The 21,311-nt window shown below is 40.4% G+C and overlaps 1 protein-coding gene across 2 annotated transcripts in view; it reads right to left on the bottom strand.

Annotated features, from left to right (window-relative positions):
• Positions 1 to 11,095: 11,095 nt before the first annotated feature.
• Positions 11,096 to 21,311, bottom strand: part of LOC112116991 (ubiquitin specific peptidase 9 X-linked) — a 182,204-nt gene continuing 171,988 nt past the window's right edge. For both annotated transcript variants that reach the window (XM_026650144.1, XM_026650150.1), the window contains 4 exons: positions 16,026 to 16,182; positions 14,649 to 14,861; positions 14,022 to 14,117; positions 11,096 to 12,446 (listed from right to left, as the gene is read on the bottom strand). In XM_026650144.1, the coding sequence (XP_026505929.1) occupies positions 12,312 to 12,446; positions 14,022 to 14,117; positions 14,649 to 14,861; positions 16,026 to 16,182 (601 nt within the window). In that variant the 3' untranslated portion in view covers positions 11,096 to 12,311. The remainder of the gene's footprint in view (positions 12,447 to 14,021; positions 14,118 to 14,648; positions 14,862 to 16,025; positions 16,183 to 21,311) is intronic.

Below are 21,311 nucleotides of genomic sequence, written 5' to 3'. Positions count from 1 at the left end.
AAATATGCAAATTTCCACTAATCACTTGATATGCCATAGGATGGAACGGTAGCAAATTTACTACCTATCTTTAAAAAAAGGTGGTAGGGATGATCCTGAGAATTACAGACCTCTGAGATTCACTGCAAAGCCAAATGGATTGAAATAATTAAAAATAGAATATTCTGTCTGTAGAAACGTATGGTAAGTAGAGCTGGACATGATACAACAGGGATGACCTAGTGCAACTTCTGTAAAGGAGAACTGTTCCTTTTCAATCTACTAGAATATTTTGAGCAGGGCAACAAAACAACAGATAAAAAGCACGAGCCTCCTGCTTTTTTCCACCATAGGAACCAACCACTAATTGAGGGGGTTAAGAAAGACGGTTTCTCATTTTCTATAGCCCACGATGTGATTTCTTGCAACTTCCTCTGAAGCATCTACCAGTGGCAACTGTCACAGACAAGATACCAGATTAGATGGACCACTGGTCTGAGGCAGTATGTCAATTCCTATGTTCCTAAATTGATGATACTTCACACAAAATACCCACATTCACGCTGTTGCCTTTTTGTTTGGTATTGTTGCAGTCCATAAATGTCTATTTGATTTTGGTGTTGAACGGGTTGCTGTATTTTCAAAGCTGAAATCAGATTTATATAATGAAAGTTAAACTATTCAAATCTCCCTTTGTTTATCAGTCACCTGCTGGCACCCACGGTGCCTCCCATTTCCATTTTGAAATGCTCCAATGTTGCTAAGAGGATGGAATCATGCAGTTCTCAGAGCACTGGTGGGGGTGTGGTGGGGTGGAAATGCAAGCCCAGTGGTAAGAGAGTTAATTTTCTTTCTTCTGTAACTTTCCTTCAGCAGCTTTATAAAAAAACATGTAAACAGTGTAAGAGAGCAAAATAAATATGAATAATGTAGAATGGTGTGTCATCAAGGGTGCCTTGCAATAAAAACATCTTATTACATGATAGTCTGTGGTTCTCCCACCCCTACCACTCAAGAGCATTAATGTGTAACAATGCATATTATACCCACTGACCTGTTCAAACCAGCTGTTGCTGGTTATTGAGAAGGAGACACAGATTATACAATTTATTTGCTCACATAATTTACAAACAAAGGAAAGATCAAAATTTGTATCACATGGTTAATATAGTGTCAAAATTAGTTCAAAGCAAGTCCAGTGTTAATGCAACACAATAGACGAGATTATAAGAACTACAGCATTGGTCATTAAAAATGACGAGAATTGTGAAATATCTTCAGTTAAGATCTCCAAAGATCTAGGCATACTGAAGACTCTGACGTAAAGTAGATCGTGTTTCAGAAGCAAGGTACTAAAATGTGAACGTTCCTACAGGAATTTCCACTGCTCAGTTCTAGTACAAAGCTTTGCTTGCTACGAGGGATACATGCAAGTTGAATACCAAGAGGCTTCCATTTAAAATTGGAAGCTTTAACAGTGGAGCTCTAAAGAGATAAACTGCATTTTCTTTACACCTTCTTAAGGAAATGTTGTGAATCACCAAATTTTAAGCAGGGACACTGTGCCATAAAGTATGGCATTCTTCGAAAGTATACCTACTAGTATGAAAAGGAACTGCCCTATTACAATTTTTTTCTGCACTATTTTATTAATTAGTCTTAAGATGGTCACAAACACTGTGGGTGATGCTAATTTGTACCCCCCACACACACAACAGATACAAGATCTTACTAACAGATATGTGAAGTATACTACTTCATTCGTATTGTCTCCTCAGTCCAATGTAATTGAACAGACCAGACCGTCTGTAGTGATTCAGAAATGTCCACGCACTTCTGAGCATTCCCCATCTCATCCAGGACTAGTGGTGAAACAACGGCTCTTGAGTGAAACGTAGGAAATGTGTGTTCGAGGGAGAGAAATCAGAGCTAAATGATCCAGGGCAGTGGTTCTCAACCAGGTGTACGCGTATTCCTGGGGGTACACAGAGGTCTTCCAGCGGTACACCAACTCATCAGATATTTGCCTAGTTTTACAACAGGCTACATAAAAAGCACTAGTGTCATCAGTACAAAAAAGAATTTCATACATTGACTTGTTTATACTGCTCTATATACTTACACTGAAATGTAAGTACAATATTTATATTCCAACTGATGTATTTTATAATTGTATGGTAAAAATGATAAAGGAAGCAATTTTTCAATAATAGTATGCTGTGACACTTGTATTTTTAGGTCTGATTTTGTAAGCAAGTAGTTTTTAAGTGAGGTGACACTTGAGGTATACAAGACAAATCAGACTCCTGAAAGGGGCACAGTAGTCTGGAAAGGTTGAGAACTACTGATCTAGAGAGCCCTGAGAAAGTAAAAAAGCCTTATCTTCAAAAATATACACTGTAGAGATTATAACGGTATCTATACTTATTACACAAGTGAATATGAAAAAAACTGAGTATGAAAAGTGATTTGGGCCATATGTTCAACTGGTGTAAAATGGCAGGATGTGAATACTTGACAGGTTTCAAGCAGTTCATGGATAAATCACTACACATTTATCTTTTTCACAAGTAAAAGGAAGTTCACAGTTTAAAAATGTGATCCCCCTTAGCACTAGAGATTACTCCTAGGGAAACTGACTACTGGCAAATGGGAAATATTTGTGGGATTTTTAAAGTTTTGATCTTGATCAAAAACTTTCCCTTTTCTGTTTAGCACTTAAAACTTAGTGGTAACTGTAAATGTATATACATTCGGGCATCTGAAAGAGTTTAATTCTCATCATCGTGCCTTTTTTTCCATTGAAATACTAATGACTGGTGCTGCAATGTGCACTCAGACACCATGGTGGTGGGTGACTTTATGAAAATATAAATAACTAGAGCACATTCTTATTCTTGCTAGAGTTCATGCACTTCTAAAGGTGGCTTGTTTCATAGTGTGTGGGTTTTTTTTGGGTACACCACCACCATAAACCAATGCAATCATTTACTGGGCCCCACTTCTGTGCAAAGTGAATGTAAAGTGCTACTAAACCAGAATTCTTCAGTCATAGGACACAGCACTTTTCACTCACTTTGTACAGTCCATTCCAGATTCTGGCCTTAGCTCTGATGGTGCAAAGCAGTCAGATAGCTGGCTTGTAAGAAGAATCCACAGGAGTTATGTAGCCATCAGTGACTCTTCAGCACTCCCCCTCAGGTCCTGGCATAGGGGGCAGTCCTGAAGGAAAGTGGGCATGGCTGGAGTATCTGCATTCTCTCTGATCGCAGCGGCTGAAACAGCCTCTTGCGGCTGTGGGCAGCCAAATATAAATTAGACCAGCCTTTGGGCTGTTCTAAGGGAGACTGGGGTTCAGTCTGACCCCCAGCTGGCCTCAGGATCCAGGGACCACAGAAACTTGAAGCTACCTTTCCCATCCCTATTCTGCACTGAGCACAGTGCAACTGAACAGAGAATCTGACCCCAAATCATTACAGTGGATGCCAGGCAGAGGACAATCAGGTTATTTTGCTTCTCACACAAAGGCCAGGTCTACACTACCTGCCGGATCGGCGGGTAGTAATCGATCTATTGGGGATCGATTTATCACGTCTTGTCTAGACGCAATAAATCGATCCCCGAATTGACGCCCATACTCCACCTCGGCAGGAGGAGTAAGCAGAGTCGACGGGGGAGTCGCGGCGGTCGACTTGCTGCCGTGAGGACGGCCAGGTAAGTCGAACTAAGATACTTCGACTTCAGCTACACGAATAGCGTAGCTGAAGTTGTGTATCTTAGATCGACATCCCCTTCCCCCCCCAGTGTAGACCAGCCCAAAGCAACTCAGCTTTACTGCTGTCTCCAAGATGCTTAAAGCTGATGTGACTATATTTCCTTTGCAGTTCAATACATCCACAACAGAACCTCTCAACTAGCCTGTTCTTCAGCGGAGTCCACATTTTTCTTTATACTTTGCTGGTACTACTTTGGCCTGTAGGGTCAAATTCCCTACACATCATTTGAAACCTATCTAAAGAACATTACCAAACTACTCTGAAGACAGTAAACAGCACCATGATACAAATCTGTTCTAGGTTATTCTATAGACATTACAATCTACACTGACAGTAATCCTTTGGTTCAAACTGCAGAAATGTTCAGCAAACCACTGCTAGACTTTGCTTGAAATATAGTGATTATAGTTACATTGCATGCATAATCAATGTAGCAATTTAAAAATGCTCAAATTGTGATTTGTGGAACACAGGTTTTTCACATGGTACTAACCCTCCTTTCCTTATTTCCAGCTATTCAATTGCTTGGACAACTAAAAATACATACTTCATGTTTATTCATGTAAACAACAACTGTGGTTGCCACAGGGATGTTATGTGATCTTCACAATTGCATGCTTCCTTGAGATCAAATGGCAGAGGTAGGAGCATGCAAGATTGTAAATGGGAGGAAAAGAGTCCATGAGACAGTCTATTAAGTGGAGGTCCCAGCTATGAATGTTTGACAACCCCCACTCTGTGACCCACAGGCATATTATACCTGGAATCAGAGTTCAAATGATCCAAGATCGTTGCTCCATGGGCTAATGGGAGGCAGATACAACAACAGTGGCCCATAGGTGGGTGGAAAAAAGTCTTTGCCTAGAAAATTCTGCAGCTGCATGGGTGTTGAAAGAGGGAACAAGCTCAGCTGGCTGTCAGGCCACTGCCATGTTTCAAGTAGTAGTGAGTCTCACTAGGAGTTTCAGGATGTAAGTGGTAGAAAGTGTCAAATGCCCATGGTTAAAGCCTCCACCCACCCATGGCCGAGTACTAAAACCCTGTTTCCATAACAGGTTCAATTGTGGGGTGTAAACCACAGGAGGAAGCCATATCAAGCAGCTGTGTGGTGGCTTGAGGATACCTTTATGAAGACCTAGGGAGAAGAGAATGACTTACACACCATTCAGTGGAACTTTTTCCTATCAATTTAGGAGAGGCTAATGGGATACACAGGAATTCCTGCTTAGATGGGAAGATGGTGGCTGAGAGCTTTGAGGACACAGGGCTAACATGAGAGGAGGTGTCAGACACTGAGGTTCAGTGAGGTGAGGAGAATGGTCTCTTGGGAACTGGTAACATAAGCATGTGTGGAATAGTACCACCACTTTTCCCTGCCCCTTTACACATGCCCAACTTCTGTCCCTCCCTCCCCAGTTAATTGGCTGAAAGTTAGATTTTTTTATGATCAGTTAATGAAATAGGTTCTGCTCCTGCCTTTGCAGTTAGCCTGGATAATCCTAGGCTTTGGGATTTGCTTTCAAAAAGGTAAGGACTCTGAAGCTTCCCTCAGATTTTTTTTTTTTTTTTTTTTTAAATACAGCCAAACACAGCAAGAGGTTCCTAAGTTAGAGACAAGTTTTATCATTCAAAAGTGGAGAACTAGAGAAGCCATCATGGATCTACTTCCAAGAGACAGGAATTGCTTGAGAATGAAAAAAGGAAGCTTGGATCCATGAACTACTTAAATTTAAAATAGCGTCTAGTAGCACTAAGATATTAGATTCCAAAAAAGCAATTTTTGAGATATTAAGAAATATAGTGCAATCCAATAGGAAGAGATTGTTATAATCACCAGTGTAAGAAGCAGCTAGTTCATTGTAAATAAGACAAACCCTAAGAGTTAGAAAAACTACCATTTTCCAGATCACCTAAAATAGCTACTGATAAACAGCAGATAAATAATTAGAAATTTATAACTATACAAATCAGTCAGTCCAGACATGTATTCTAGGATATGAAAATACCTAAATAAATGTACTATATGCCTGAAAAATACTATTGGAAAATCATGGGAAACTAGGAAACCAGATGATTTGACAAGAGCAAATGTATCAATCTTCAAAATAAGAAAGGAATAATCCTATCAATTCAAGGGGAGAAACCTAGAAAGCAGTAATGCTAAAGAGATTTAGAAGAGATGGACAAAAATTGAACATGATTTCAGTGGAATAAAGCAGCAAAAAAGACAAAGACAATTTTGTGCTGCATACAGAGAGGCATCACAGAAAAAGAAGACAACTCTCTACACGGCTCAAGTGTAACCATACCTGGACGTATGAATTCAGTTCTAGTCTCTTCATTACCAGAAAACCATCACAGAGAGTCCAGAGAAGAGCAACAAAAATGGTTATGGAGGCTCGAGGAACTGATTTACATGGAAAGATTAAATGCATTAAATACATATAACTTAATTGGTGACTAAAGGTGTACAAATAAGTGTACAAATGTTCTAAAGGTGCAAATATGAGGACAGATTTATCACAGTACAAAGGATGTTACTAGGAGTAATATAATTACATTAAGAAAGGGAAAAATTACCATAATCAGAAAGATTTCTGTCTTCCAAGGGAAGTGATGGAAGCCCCATTGCTTGGGACTTTTAAAACTAGACTGGACAAAATCATTAATAGATCTGTAACAAGGAACAATCCTACATCAACAGGGAGATGGACTGGATGACCTAATTTTCTTTCACCAAATTTTATTGTTCTATGACATGGAGATTTTAGGTAAGGTTTAAGACGTATTTAGTTCTATTTCCATTTTCATGACTCATTCATTCAGAGACTATAAACTGGATTAAGTTAGTACAGTATTTTGAGAGATTTTGTTCAATCGTGACAGTGATTTTCTATGCTAAAGATCTACTTACTACAAGTTAGTCTAGAAGTTCATTTAGTTTCTATCAAAAAGTGGCTTATAGTTACTAAGCGGTTTGAATTCTAAAGTTGAAAATATAATTTGGATACTTAAAATTTGGCAGAAAATTAGCCCTTATTCAAGAAAGTTTTTCTTCCCAAGAGTTAAGTCTGTTCTTAATTCTTTTGATACCATTTCCCCACCTACATTTAAATACAGGTGCTCTGGATGTGGCTTTTGGTTTAGGCCCCAAATCCAGCAATCTAATTCATGTGGGCAGATCCCTGAAGAGCCCAACTGATTTAAACAGGACTCCTCACAGAGGAATTTATGCAAGTCCAGTTAAAGTCCATAGGGCTGCAATGGGCACAGGGGTCCACTCCAGGTCCTTCACAGCACACCACACATATTTTAAGCACTAGCATTTATGTCAGCACAATTCTAAGCATCGCCTATAAACTGCTGCTGCAGAGCCAGTACTGAACAACGTCTCTTATGGGAAAGAAAAAGAATGGCTACTTGATGTTTTAAGTGTGAGAGTCAGGAAGACAGTTTAATAGTTAGAAACAAAGACACCTGACATTTTGGGTACTAACTTTAAAAATAGTTAAGACTGTGTAAAAACGGACAGTGCCAATTACAGTGGATTAAAGCCCTTATTGCACAGTAGATAATTTTGCTAGTCCTTATTAAAGTGGAGGCTCAGTGCAGATTAGTGAAATTTAGTCACAGCAATCCCCACCAGCCTTGGGGAGAGGGCCAGGAATGCCCTGAAGCAGGGCTAGAGCATTTATTGTGCTCCTCCTTGCCACTAGTAAAGCTGCTGCTGCAGCTACGTAGTGGTCCCACTTTGTCTGCACAAAGAGAACGTAAGTGATCCATCCTGTTGCCCATTCCCAACTTCTGGCAAACAGAGGCTAGGGACATTATCCTTGCCCATCCTGGCTAACAGCTATCGATGGACCTATCCTCCATGAATTTACCTAGTTCTTTTGTGAACCCCGTTATAATCTTGGCCTTTGCAACGTCCTCTGGCAAGGAGTTCCACAGGTTGACTGCGCGTTGTGTGAAAAAAATACTTCCTTTTGTTTTAAACCTGCTGCCTATTAATTTCATTTGGTGACCCCTAGTTCTTGTGTTATGAGAAGGAGTAAATAACACTTCCTTATTTACTTTCTCTACACTAGTCATGATTTTATAGACCTCTATTATATCCCCCCCTTAGTAGTCTCTTTTCCAAGATGAAAAGTCCCAGTCTTATTAATCTCTCCTCATATGGCAGCCGTTCCATACCCCTAATAATTTTTGTTGGAAGTGGAACGGAGATGCTCATCTGCAGTAAGGAATGGAGACCTTTAGGAAGCCATCTCTGCTGCCACCTCTTTGCTTCCCGGCAGCATTCAGATTACTTGTGAGAACAAAAAGAAGCTGGGGAGTGGGGAGAGAAAGAATTGGGGTCTCTCTCTCCCCTGAGCTCAGAACTTGCAAGAGTCTCATTTATTTTCACTTTCTTTCTACACAGATCTTAGTGAAGCACGGAGTATTCACAAGGTGGTGATTTTCCTAAAGACCTCTGCGTCTTGCTCCAGATAAAAGGCTGGTCATTTCTGTGACTGTGGGCACAGCGAAAGCCTGAGAAAAGGGGAGCTGGGAGGATGAAGAGCACAGTTACATGTGCGCTCTGTTTCAGGGCACTACACAGTGCTGACATGGAATTCCCACACTGCCCCAAGGGAAATGCGAGGTCTAAGAGAGTGGCCCCATCTCCAGCAGACTTCACAAACAGCAATAAAGGAAATATACTTTCAATGTGGGTTTGCAGTTTACCAAAGTGTGGGCTAGCAAGGTTTTACTGCAATCATAAATACACTGCTACTTAACTACTACTCTGATCCTTTCCTAATATCACACTTCTCCCTTTATTTATACAATTAAAAAACTTTAAATCATAACATTTTTCTAATTTGTTTCCAACAATGCAATGCCAGCATTGCAAACTTTACAGCAACACTTAGGTGTTAAAAAATTATTTTAATAGGAATTATATAAAAAAGAAAAAAACCCATATATTTTGGATCATTTTACCAGCATGCTTATTGCTGGCCAAGGATTTTGAGAGCTAGGAAAACCAATTAACAAGCATATAAAAAACAAAGCAAAACCTAAATAAATTAAGTTGCTACAGTGGGCTAATTTCAGCCAATTTAGCTTTGGCAGAGTAGCAAATCTGATTTGCTATGAGTGCAAAGTGTTATTAGGAGGGTTTTGGAAGAGTAACTGCTCTTCCTCAGCATATATGCTGAAACATGTACACTAGGCACAAGAGAATGATTGAGAAAGCATATAGTAGAAACCTCAACTCACTTTCCTTAATTGGTTCGTCTCTTAAATGTTCAGTTTCACTCTAAGTGACCCCACAAAAATGGCATTGCGGGACTGCCTGTTTGTGTCTCAGTTTCCACATCAAAACATACTAGCTTACGAACAAAAGTATTTATTTCCCCTCCTAACTGCCAGTCCTGCAAACAATTCAGGAATCTCAAAGTCAAGCTGGGTGGCTTTCCTTCTTGTGCATCACCATCAGAAATACAAACCCTGCAGGTCAAATTATGCCCTCACTGACCTCTGTGAAACCCCGTTTTCTTCAATGGGTTTACACAGGGGTACTTAATAAGCTCTGTAATTAGAATTTAATAGTCTTATTGATGCATAAGGAGGAATGGAGTTCCATTCACACACATCTGTGTTGACCCTGCAGTAACAACAGTAAAAATTTAATTTAGTCACTAATGGTAGCAGGAATTAATCTAAATACACAGAGGGAGAACTTCTGTTGGGTAAAATGCATCTTTTTATACATACACTTTAACCACATATTACCACCACATAACATTACCTATAAATGTTCAATTTGTATGCATTTAAATGTCAAATTGTCAGGAAAATGAGAAATTGTTTTATTATTTATTGGCTCTTATTTTGTGGAAGACCAGAGATTCCCCACTAACTGTTCTAAACAGAAAATAGCGAAGGGGAAATTAAACCTTTAGGCACTTTGAGGATGTGTGCCATATCAATATTGAGGTATTGGATATAGCCTGAAAATGACCACTGCCATATTGCTGCAACAGTAACATGCATATTAAACTTTTTGCTAGTACAACATTTGTTACTTAAATTAATACAATTTAAAACTATTTTGCCCAGAGTGAAGAAAAGATTTTCTTCCCATCACACTTTTTGCTGTAGCTATCTATTTTGAAAAGCAACCAACGACATAGGCTAGCTTTCTTCCAAGTGGCAGATGCAGGATAACCTCAACTTGCCATCTGAAAATTAATTGCTACCAGTCATGATTCCCCAATTCAGGGGAGAGGGGAAAAATCACAACCTTCAAAAATCTCACAAGTTTGTACACGTCTCTACAATCATTGCACTGTTAAAATTAATCACATTTGGCAAGGCTGAACTAGCACATGACATGTTTTTACCTAAATAGAAAAAAAATACACAATCATCTCTGAGATAGCGTGTTTAACAATAATTACTGGTCCAAATTAATAAGAACTATTTCAGCTCTAATATGAAGGCTAATATTTTGAGTTATAACTTCCAGTAAGTATTCCCAAACATATGTGGGAAAACTTCTCCCAAATTGAACAAGTTCAGGTAAAACGGTATTATTAAAAAACCATGAAAAACTGAATTAAGTTGTTGAGCACTAAAGAACACATGGAAGCACAAAAGTGATCCTTGCTACATAGAATATTAAAAAAAAAAAATCAAACAAATGAATTCATCTCTATAGCCCTCCCTTATATTACACTAAATGCATAAGAATGCACTTGTGATTATTTTTTCTTTGTTCATTTCAACACTACAGACCTTCTGTTTGATTAAGCAGCTTTGTTTCTATTAACTTAATTGTAAAAAACACCATCAAGCTTGTGCTCATTAAATATATACATGTATATATAAAAACATACAAAAAGTACAAGATAAATCACATTAAGAAACTTTTACAGGGTAATTGTCCTAATTTTTTATTCTTAGTCAAGGGCCAAATTTTTCTGTGCACAAAAATCTCAATGTGACTGTAGTTCCGGAATTCAGCATAGTGCCACTGCACAGAATTAAACTTTCTGTGCAGTCAATTAAAAAAACAAAAACAAAAAAACACACACCACAGGACAAAATATTCTTCTTAAATCAAATTCTATTTGTGAATTCAGCAAAATAATTTCTATAAAATAAAACAGCAAAATATTTAAATAGTATAGGGTGGGCTGTATCCGTTTTGCAGGGGTATTTGGTTTTTAGACAGGTTGCAAAAAATTACACACATTCAAGTTACCAATTTTCATTTAAATACAGTATTTACTGATGCGTTTCTTGAAGTCTTTAAACAAATGTTTATTCCAGACTAGAAATACCTTAGAATTGTATGTGACTAACCAGTAGTTTCTTTTATAATTAAACCCTGCGTCTAAAGTTAAGATTTCTTGTATAATGGTTAAAGAGCTAAGACAATTCTTGCTTTCAAGTAGAACTGTGAATGAGCGGAAAACCAGCAAGTTAACTTGGTGCAGTGGCACTCACAAGTACTGTGTGATTTTGTTGACTTCCACTTCACTGGGATGCAGTAGAAGGAAAGTGTTGTTAGTTTATCTAATAAGCTCTACCAAAGAAACAAAACAAGCACACCAAATACAGTCTATTATGCTCCAGGCATCCTGGCATAGCAAAATTTTTGCATATTTGTTTTAAATCTTTTAAATTCCTATTACTGAAAACTAAGTGTTTTTATCCCACCCAGAGACAGAACTGTCCAACATTAGATGTGAGGAACATATGTGCAACTGAAAACCACTTGTTTGTCACATTTCCCTCCCTCCCCCATTTTGTAGTCTAGGTGTAAGAAGAAAAAGCTCTGAGCAATACAGTTGTCACTTTGGGACAACTACTGTCATGGTTGGTTTTTTTCCCCCCTGATTGGCTACACTAACCTGGTGTGAAGCCATGCTAAATGTTACAGCATAACTATAGCTTCAAAGTGATTAACCTAATACCAGAATGAAAAAGGCAATGAAAAAAGATCTAGAAACAATGTTACATCACCAATTTTCCACATCAACCAAATAATTAAAAGGTTACCAGCCATTACGTTGCTCATAGTAAAATCGACTCCAGTGGCAAAGAATTAACATGAAACTATTTTTGTGGTTGACATGGATAGGCTTTTTCATAAAGGAGTTGATCCAACTGCCATTAGGCAGGCAACACTGGTTGCAGAGCGCAGCGGTTATATCAAGAAGTTACTTTTTGTTTTCGTAGATCTGCGAGTCTCATCAAGACAAAAAAAATGTTTCTTGCTTAAGAATTAACAGTCAAACATTAATATACTATATACACCTTTGCCATTTACACATTAGCATCAGGCCATTTATTACAAAACACTATACACTTTCCACTGCAGGCAGGTTATATATTGACAGCAATTTTCTGCAGATAAGACAGTGAATAGACTCTCCACTCCATGTTGATTAGGAATAGTTTTTCTAGTTTTAAATATTAGCCAGACACAGAGAAAGGTTGGACTGTAAGGCCTGGGTGCACAGTCTTGATGGAGCAAGTTAATTGATTATGTGCATTTAACTAATCTTTCGTCTGAGGCGGGGAAACTTCTTCACTGCCTTCATAATTTTCTTGTGCTCGTTGGCCAGTTCGTTGAGGGTTGTTCATATGATGTGCTGCTGGGCCTGTATATGGCTGTCCATGCACATGGTTATTCTGCAAAATAGAATAAAACATTTTAAGGAGACATTATGCTTGTGAAATTTTTTCTAAGCAATTTTAGTGATTCCCCCCTCCTTTGAACATACACCACTGAAAAAAATACCCCAAAGCATAGTGAACTGGTTAATTAGTAATACATATTTCAGGATGTTTATTTATTACTGTGAAGTCTCCTGCCCTTACCTTTTAAATGAATTTATGCTGAAGATAAAAAATTCTGAATTGAAATGGCAAAGATTAAGCTATAGTGAAAAATTAGTAAATACAGATTTTAAGTTGCAGACAATTACATGCAAAACAAAGCAAAAAAAAGAGGATGAATGGAATGCTGCCTATGTGATGTATACAGTTTAGATTAAAATGTATATATAGTTCTACCAAAAGATAAAACAGTATGGGAGAAAAATTTAAAAAATAAACACCCAATAAAAGAAATTAGCTATAATTGTGCAAACATACATTAGGTTTTGCCTGCTAAAAAATAATTGTAACAGAAGTAAATAAAATCTGAACAGTTATTTTCTCCAGATGCTAACAAGTACAATTTTTCAAAACTAACAAGTAAAATTTTTGATTAAAAATACACCTATACAACTGTCAATTGTAAAACGTTGTCTGTCCATGATACTTCAAGGAACTGCAATATTTGACCTAATAATAAACCTATTATTGCAATACTAAGAAAAAATGGTTGTGTGTGTTACAGGGTGAGAAATGCCAGCTGTTATGAGAAAATGAACACATCACGCAAGTAAAGGATTAATCAGTGAGTTTGTGATAAGCTGTGGCTTAACTCCAAGGGGATGGAGAAGTCTACATCACTTGCAAACTGCTCTGCTGAGAACATCAGTAAGGAAAGCAAGATGAAGGGGGAAAGGGTTTGGGCGGGGCAGGAAATTAAATGAGCAAATTCAGAATATATAAGTGATTTGGAGAAAAGTAGGAAAATAAAAACTGCAGTTAACTCTGGGACCTACTAATTTAGTTATTACCAGCTCAATAAATCTAGGTATGATTTCTTTCAAATCTAGCCTTCCATTTAAATAGATGCTAACAAAATAGGCACTTAACCCTGAAACAGATTTAAATTTTATATGGACTTTAAACTTGGATATCAGTGTTCACAGAACAAATTATATATGGGACAAAGTCATTTTTAAGTACCAGTAATTACTAAAGTCTAAAACAATTTACTAATGTAGGGCTGGATTCTATCATTTAAGTCAATGGTGCAATTAATAGAGTAAGGTGATAAACATGGAAGAAGCACAGCTGAATCAAACCAGTATGCATTCGCTAGGGGATGGTAGTCAGCATATGTGCTTTTAGTATGAATGATAAATATCTGTTATGGTAAAATGTTGGGTTTTATGTGAAATTCTGATGGAGAAATTGCTTCTAGTAAATGGTGCTGAATGTTCATCTTTATGATCACTCTAGAAGTATGAGATTTGAACTATAATGTGTTTCTAGTTAAACATTTATTACAGTGTGAGTTAGCATGAAAGCTAAAACAAAAAGTTAAGACTTTAGATCCTTCAACGGAAAGTGAAACTCTGCACTGTTTACCTGTTGATACTGGGAACCGGGTGAATGAGGATACAATGGGGCATCTTCTGGTGGGGAGGATTCATGTTCATCTGGGGCATCTGGGTCATCTGGTTCCTAAAATTAACATACAGTAAAAGATTACTTTTCAAGTCAAATCCAAACCCATCCTTAAACTGTAATCTCACTGTTCTTGGGAGACCAAGACGCTCCTCCCCTCTCTCCCCCCAACATTTTAAAAAAGCAACATTAAATGGCAGCTTGCTCAATATCATGGAGAAAAGTCTTACGTTTGAAATACATTATCAGATATCACCTTATCTCTTCCTAGAATTGAATTTCACCATTTTAGTTCAATTAGGGGTATTCCAACTTTGGAATCAGTTAATGCCAATACAAACAGTAACAGAAGAGAAGATTACTACAAACCATCAGCACTATACAACTGACAGTCAGTGGAAATGATTGTTAATTTTAGGCAGTTTCATACTAGCAAATGAAGTTACAGAACTTCTTACTTCTAAAACCAGCAGAAACCAGGAACAATCTGCTGCCCAACTCACTGTTGCTACTACTGGATAAGGTACAAAGGCTTTTGAGCATTTAAAGCAGTAATTTTATGTAACTTTCCGAAGTTTAATTCTTTACCTCTTCTGGGCAGAGTTCACAAGCTTTTGCAAGGGTCATTCTAGCACTGTGAGATCTTTCCAAGAAGTAACCATTTGATGTTTCATTACTCTGCACTGGGGGAGACCAATTATTATATGTGTATTGTGGATTTCCAGTATATGGCCTACGCTCAAGTTCATCTCCAAGCCATTCTACTGCCCAGGTCCATTTTCTCTTCAAATCTCCATTGCTCTGCAGAGATAGAAAATTGACAGTTCAGAATCCCTTTTTTATTCTTCAAACACAATACTTCTCTATTGCCACAACATCCATCTATAGGAAAACACGTTACCATCTTCACACTAGCCCACTGTTTAAACCAGAGGTGGGCAAACTATGGCCTGCGGGCCACATCCTGCCCGGCCGGCTAGCCCCCGGACCCTCCCCTGCTGGTTCCCCCTCCCCCGCAGCCTCAGCTCACTGCGCCGCTGGCGCAATGCTCTGGGCGGCAGGGCTGCGGGCTCCTGCCGGGCAGGACAGCTGCAGAGCTGCGGCCTGACTCGGTGCTCTGTGCTGCGCGGTGGCGTGGCTGCCTCCAGCCAGGCGGTGCGGCTGCCTGTCCTGGTGTTCTGGGCAGCGTGGCTGTACCGCCACCAGTGCTCCAGGCAACATGGTAAGGGGGCAGGAAGGTTTGGATAGAGGGTAGGGGAGTTCAGGGTGGTGGTCAGGGGGCAGGGGTGTGGATAGGGGTCGGGGCAGTCAGAGGGCAGGGAACAGGGGGGTTGATTGGGGCAGGGATCCTGGGGGGGCAGTCAGGAAGGAGGGGGGGCTGGATGGGGCGGCGGGGGCAGTCAGGGGTAGGGGTTCTGGGGCCAGTCAGGGAGAAGGGGTGGTTGGATGGGGCAGGAGTCCTGGGGGGGGGGGGGGGGGGGGGGGGCGGGGGGGCGGGGGGGGGGGGGGGGCGGGGGGGGGCGGGAAGCAGGGGGGGGGTCAGATAGGGGGCAGGAGCTAGGCCATGCCTGGCTGTTTGGGGAGGCACAGCCTCCCCAAACCGGCCCTCCATACATTTTTCAGAAACCCGATGTAGCCCTCAGGCCAAAAAGTTTGTCCGCCCCTGGTTTAAACAAAAAAGTTCTTTTTACTGAGTACATACATTTTTTTCCAGAAGGGTAACGTGACAGGAAGCATTGGTGGGTTTGGAGCAGCTGCCACACAAGCATTAATACAATCTATATATTACTGTCAAGTTTAGCTGAATCCCGCCCCTCCCACTTCCTTCTTCTGATCTTTTGACAAAGAAATATCCAAATGAGTTTTACTTAGAGGAAGAGGGCAATTTACTCTGTTGTAATTTGCTTGACTTACTTTCTATCTAGAATTCTAAAACAACTATGAAGTCAGAATGGAAGGTATCACCTGTAAGATTTGGTAGGCTACAGGACAGTTGCTGAAAAGAGCTACCATGCACTTTATACACTGGTAAGCTCTTTTCTGATAATGGTTCTTAGAACGCTGAATGGTGTCAAATAGCCCATCCCTGTCATCTGGGATTCCTTTAAGTGCATTGTGAATCCTGCCAAAAAAAAAAAATCCAAGGGTCAAAATTTTAGTCCTCAATTTTGTTCATTGTTACACATTATAAAACAGTGACTGGAATTACACTTCAATTACACTGTAATTATAAAAGTTAATATTCTGATTACAGGATTTTGTAGTAGGTGTGCATCAAAAAGTATAAGAGTAATTACAATGTAATGTATTAATTATGACTCTAAAAGGGTTTAGTAACAATTCAGTTATATGCTTGACCTCCTGGATATATGAAATCGGAGTAATCACAGATATCAAAAAAGCATAACGACAATTATCGCTATAGCAATAAAGTGTAACCCATTAATCATTAGTTCTCAATCAACAGAATTAAAACAAATTCTTTCCATAAATATCTACCACCCATTGTAATGCTAGAATACAGTTACATCTCAGAAAGGTTGCTTACCTTACAGTAAATGTTGCTTGAGATGTCATCAGTGTGGATCCCGCTATAGCTGCATGTGCGCCTCATGCATGTGAGATAGGGGTCTTTTGCTGGGGCTGTGCATGCACCTCGTGCTTCTTCACATTCCTGTACGACAGCATAAAGGGCGGAGCGTCCGCAACTGTCCCTCAGTTCCCTCATCAATTCAGAATCCCATATGCTGAGGGCTCCGAAAAAGTCAGTATGGAGGAGGGGTTGTGGGATCCACACTGACATCATCTTGAAGAAGGTTTAGTTCTGTCCACACAGTGGATGAATGAACTTGAAATGTCCAGAGTATGCAGTTTTTCTCCTGGTGTAGAATGGGTTTTTGGAAAACAAAGTAACTTGATTTGAGTGGAATTCTGAGACCACCTTAAGGATGAACATAGGATGAAGTCTCAGTACGACCATGTCTCTGTGAAATGTCATGTAGAGAGATTCAGCCACAAAGTCCTGGAGCTCACAGATTCCCCTAGTCAAGGTGATGGGAACCAGAAAGACCATCTTTAAAGTAAGATAGGACAGGGTGCATCCCGAGAATAGCTCAAAAGGGAAGCACAGTAAAATTTAGGAAGAGGATATTACCGTCTCACACAAGAGTTAGTTCTTTAGCTGAGGCTAAATGTATAAGAGGTCTTTGTGGATCTTCAATATAGTTGGTTGTGAGAAGATCAAAGACAAGTGTACAGGTGCCAGGTGGACCATGATAGAGCTAAATGAAAGGCCAGAATGTTTTAAATGCAGTATGTGGTAAGATTTTTGGTACCTAAGTTTCTACTGAGACTGGGTTGTGCTGGGCCATTCATATGGAGAACCTCTTCTATTTTGTTGAATTGGTCTTTCTTGTATGTTGCTTACAACTATGTATAAGGATTTCCTGCATCTGAAAGGAGCAATCTCTGTCAATGGTTCTCAACCAGCCAACATCCAGGCTGTCAGATATGGTCACTTTGGGGCTAAATGCAGAATATGATTATTGTTCTGAGATATGTCTGGCAGAGAGATGGGAGGCTGAATGGACATCTGTAGCAGGTTTCTCACCCAAAACTGCCTTAGCCAGTAAGATGCCACAAGGATAACTGTGGCCTTGACCTGTCTGATCTTACATATTACTCTGGGAAAATTGGGGAAAAGGCATAAGTGAGGCTTCAGTTCCACAGATCCCCCAAGAGCAAAAGTTGGACATTTGGTGTTTTCCCTGGTGGTGAACAGGTCTTTTGTGGGACTCTCCCACTTCGAGATATCTGCTGGATGATGGAGCTCTGCAGTGACCACTCATAATTGGTGAGTGATTGTCTGCTTAAGAAGTCCTCTAGGCTGTTGCTGGCTCCTGGGAGGTGAAGAGCCATTGGGGTTATCCTGTGTTGCTGACAACATTCATAACATGATCGCTCCCTGGGACGGGGGTAATAAGCACACACTGGTGTGTTTATGTAGACCACTGCAGATGTGTTGTCTTTTATGCAGAATTTCATGTCACTTTAGGACCAGGTGCCTTGCATCTCAGATGGTCCAGGTGACCACCCCAACCTGTCTCTGACATGTTTGAGATTAGTGTCACTGTTGAAGGGAAAGCAGAAAAGGGTATTCCACACGTTTTTGGGGTCTAGCTACCAATTCCGCTCTGAGATGACTTGAGGTGGAACATCTGGTGTCTTACTGGGGAATAGACTGACTTCAGAGTTTTAAGAGTCGCAGGTGAAGTCTAGCAAGTGGTGTCAGATAATTGCCATGCTGACATTTGGCTTAATAGTCAGACAGGTCTGCACTGTCGTCATGGCCAGATTTGATTTTATTCCATTCAGTAGTCATTGCAAAGAGGAACTTGTCCTTGGAGTGAAGTGAGGAGGCTACTACAGTTCCTATGATTGCTCACTTGTGATGGAGTAAGGAACAATTTTAGTTCACCAGGAGGTCTACCTGGATGAAAAGGGAGAAGGCATTTTTCAGGCCCGAAGCTCTTCTGTTGGAATCCACCTTTGGTCAGCCAATCGTTCCAGGTAAGGGTAGATATGAATGTCCCTTCTCCTCATATAGGATGCCACAACAGCAGACACTTTGTGAATATTGTGCGTGCTATGGAGAGTCCAAACAGTAATACTTTGTACTGGTAATGAATGGACTCCACTGTGAGGCTTAGCCATCCACCTATCCCACAGAAAGTACCTATGTGGAAGTACACATCCTGTAAGCTGAAAACCATGAATCAGTCTTGAGTCAGAAGGGATGGAATGACGGAGGCAATAGTCACCATTCTGAATCTGAGCGCGCGTGTGTGTATATATATAAATACTTCAGAATTCTCAGGTCTAAGACAGGATGAAGACACCGTCTTTTCTGGAATGAGGATATATCAGGACTAGACGCCTCTTCCCCTGTATTCTTGAGAGACCTCTTCTGTGGCTTTTAGACGAAGCATCAAGGCTAATTCTGTTAGCAGAAGGCTCTTGTGAGAAGGGTCCCTGAAGAGGGATGGGGAAGTGGGTAGGCAAGGGGAAAGGACTGGAAATGGATGGGACAGCGGGCAATGTCGTCTAGCATCCATCTGTCTTCTGTAATTGCAGACCAGGCAGGAGGCAAAGTTGGAAGGAGGCAAAGTTGGCTTGCTGAAGTAATGATTGGCTCTAGACAGGCTTTGGAGTGGCTCTCAACGCTTCTGTCAAACCTGCTACCTCAGAGCAGGTGCAGTGTGCATTACAGAGAAGGATAGTGTAAATGCCCCTGGAGTACTGGGGCATTTTTCTGAGTGTTTTTTCAGGTTGCCTACTTTAGGAGCAGGAGGGTGTTCTCTCTCAGTTGTGATCGGACTTGTGTATATCCCTAAAGACTGCAGTGTGGCCCAAGAGTCCTTTAGTGAGTGGAACACCTCATCTGTTTGACTACCAAAGAGCTCTATTCCCTTGACAGACAGCTCCTCTATTGTGCATTGCACCTCCTTAGGAATGCCTAATGCTTGCAACCAGGATAGACAGATCTCTGCTGAACACTGAAAAAAAAATGAGGTGAAGGTGATGAGGAGCACATCTCTTCAAGTGGCAGTGCCGAAACATGGGGTGATCTTGGTAGCAGAGGTGCCAGTGCCAATCTCCACACAGAGGACATCTCGGGTGGAGATGTAGACTCTTGCCAGTATATACTTCAGGGTTCTACCAACAGTGCCCATGACAGCACCTGCAAGACTGAGAATGTTCTGGCTGGTAACATGCGACCATGTCTTTCCTGAGCCATGCTAGTGGTTGAGCTTTTATTCCTAACCCCCACAGTAGCAGAGCACTGGTATGGTATGTGGCTTTCCTCAAGGCAAAACTGGTAGTGACTGTGCCCAGTGGTGAGTGGAATAAGACCATCACAGGATAGGCAGGACTCAAAGCTGGGTGATTTTTGGTTTGCCTTGAGGTGTGGCAGTTGATGCAAAGTGTCTAAACCCTCTGTACAGGAAGGCGGTCTTGTTTTTTTGAAGCGGTTCAATTGAAAGCAGTCCACTTATTAGTGGAAAGAAAGAAAAACAAATTCTTCAGGTAGATCAGTGAAATTGAATGGCAGCAAACACTAATAAGTAGTGGGGTGCACATGGGTAATAGGAAGGAACTGGGAGATGGCTGTGATCACTCCACCCTATATACCCTCATAAGGGAGCATGAGGTGGCACAGACCCAGTGGACACTGCTACTCAAAACACTCTGATATAACATGCTTGAGGTGCATGAACATGTACAGTGAGATCCACAGTGTGCATACTTGAAAAATCCTAGTTAAACTCGTATTTCAAATGCTGAAAATCCAGTAGTTGGACATATGAAAAGCAGTAACACTATTCAGAATCCCAAACCTACACAGCACTTTTGCACAGATCTAATGTTGTGTCTTATTAAATTGTTTCCATCTCCAAGAGTGTTTCTTAAGCTAAAGACTATGTGAACTTTATACATCTAGCTGAGTTGGATATGCAAGTGTTGACACACCTAATAGGGGTTCAGAATCTAGGGAACGTTTACACTGAAGTCTGGGTAGACAGATTCATAATAGCCTGGCTCAAGTTAGCACGCTAAAAATAGCAACATGGATGATGTGACTTGGATGACAGCTCAGGCTCTCAAGCCTATGCTACACTCTGGGTCCAAGCTCAGGTGGCTAGCCCAGGTCTGCATTGGTGCCACAATGTTCACACTTACGTTTAGTGCACTAGCTCGAACTGAGCTAGGAAAACTCTGTCTACCTGGGCTGGGAGCCAGGCTCCCCTCTGTACTGTAGACATATCCTGGAAGGTTTGTTGGGAACAACTTCCTCTCAGCATGTAAATCAAGACTTATAAATAAATAAATTAATTAAAAAAAGATCAGCCCCCAGTCTTTGGAGCACAGCAAGCTACACCACTGTCTTCTCAGAGAAGGTCTTCAGGGATATGTCCAGATAGCAGCTGAACTAAAAAGTCCAATCCAACTCTAAAGGGAATGACTTAAGGGTCCCCTCACATATTTTCATCACTGCAATCAGTTTTCATTGTAACACTGTTTCAAATGATTTACTAAAATCTGACTACTAACATATTTCCACACACAAGCTATAAAGCAGTGGCTGTATTTCAAAACATGGCCAACTACCACCTAGACCACATTTACTGCAAGTTGTACCCCTCTTCCATGACACTGTGTATGTATGTTTTGTTTCAGACTGAAAGCTCT

Source organism: Terrapene carolina, unplaced genomic scaffold (assembly GCF_002925995.2).
Source record: "Terrapene carolina triunguis isolate 2854851 unplaced genomic scaffold, T_m_triunguis-2.0 Scaffold24, whole genome shotgun sequence".
Lineage (NCBI taxonomy): Eukaryota > Metazoa > Chordata > Testudines > Emydidae > Terrapene > Terrapene triunguis.
Note: the sequence above shows the minus strand (reverse complement) of the source record. Positions and strands in the feature narration are given on the sequence as shown.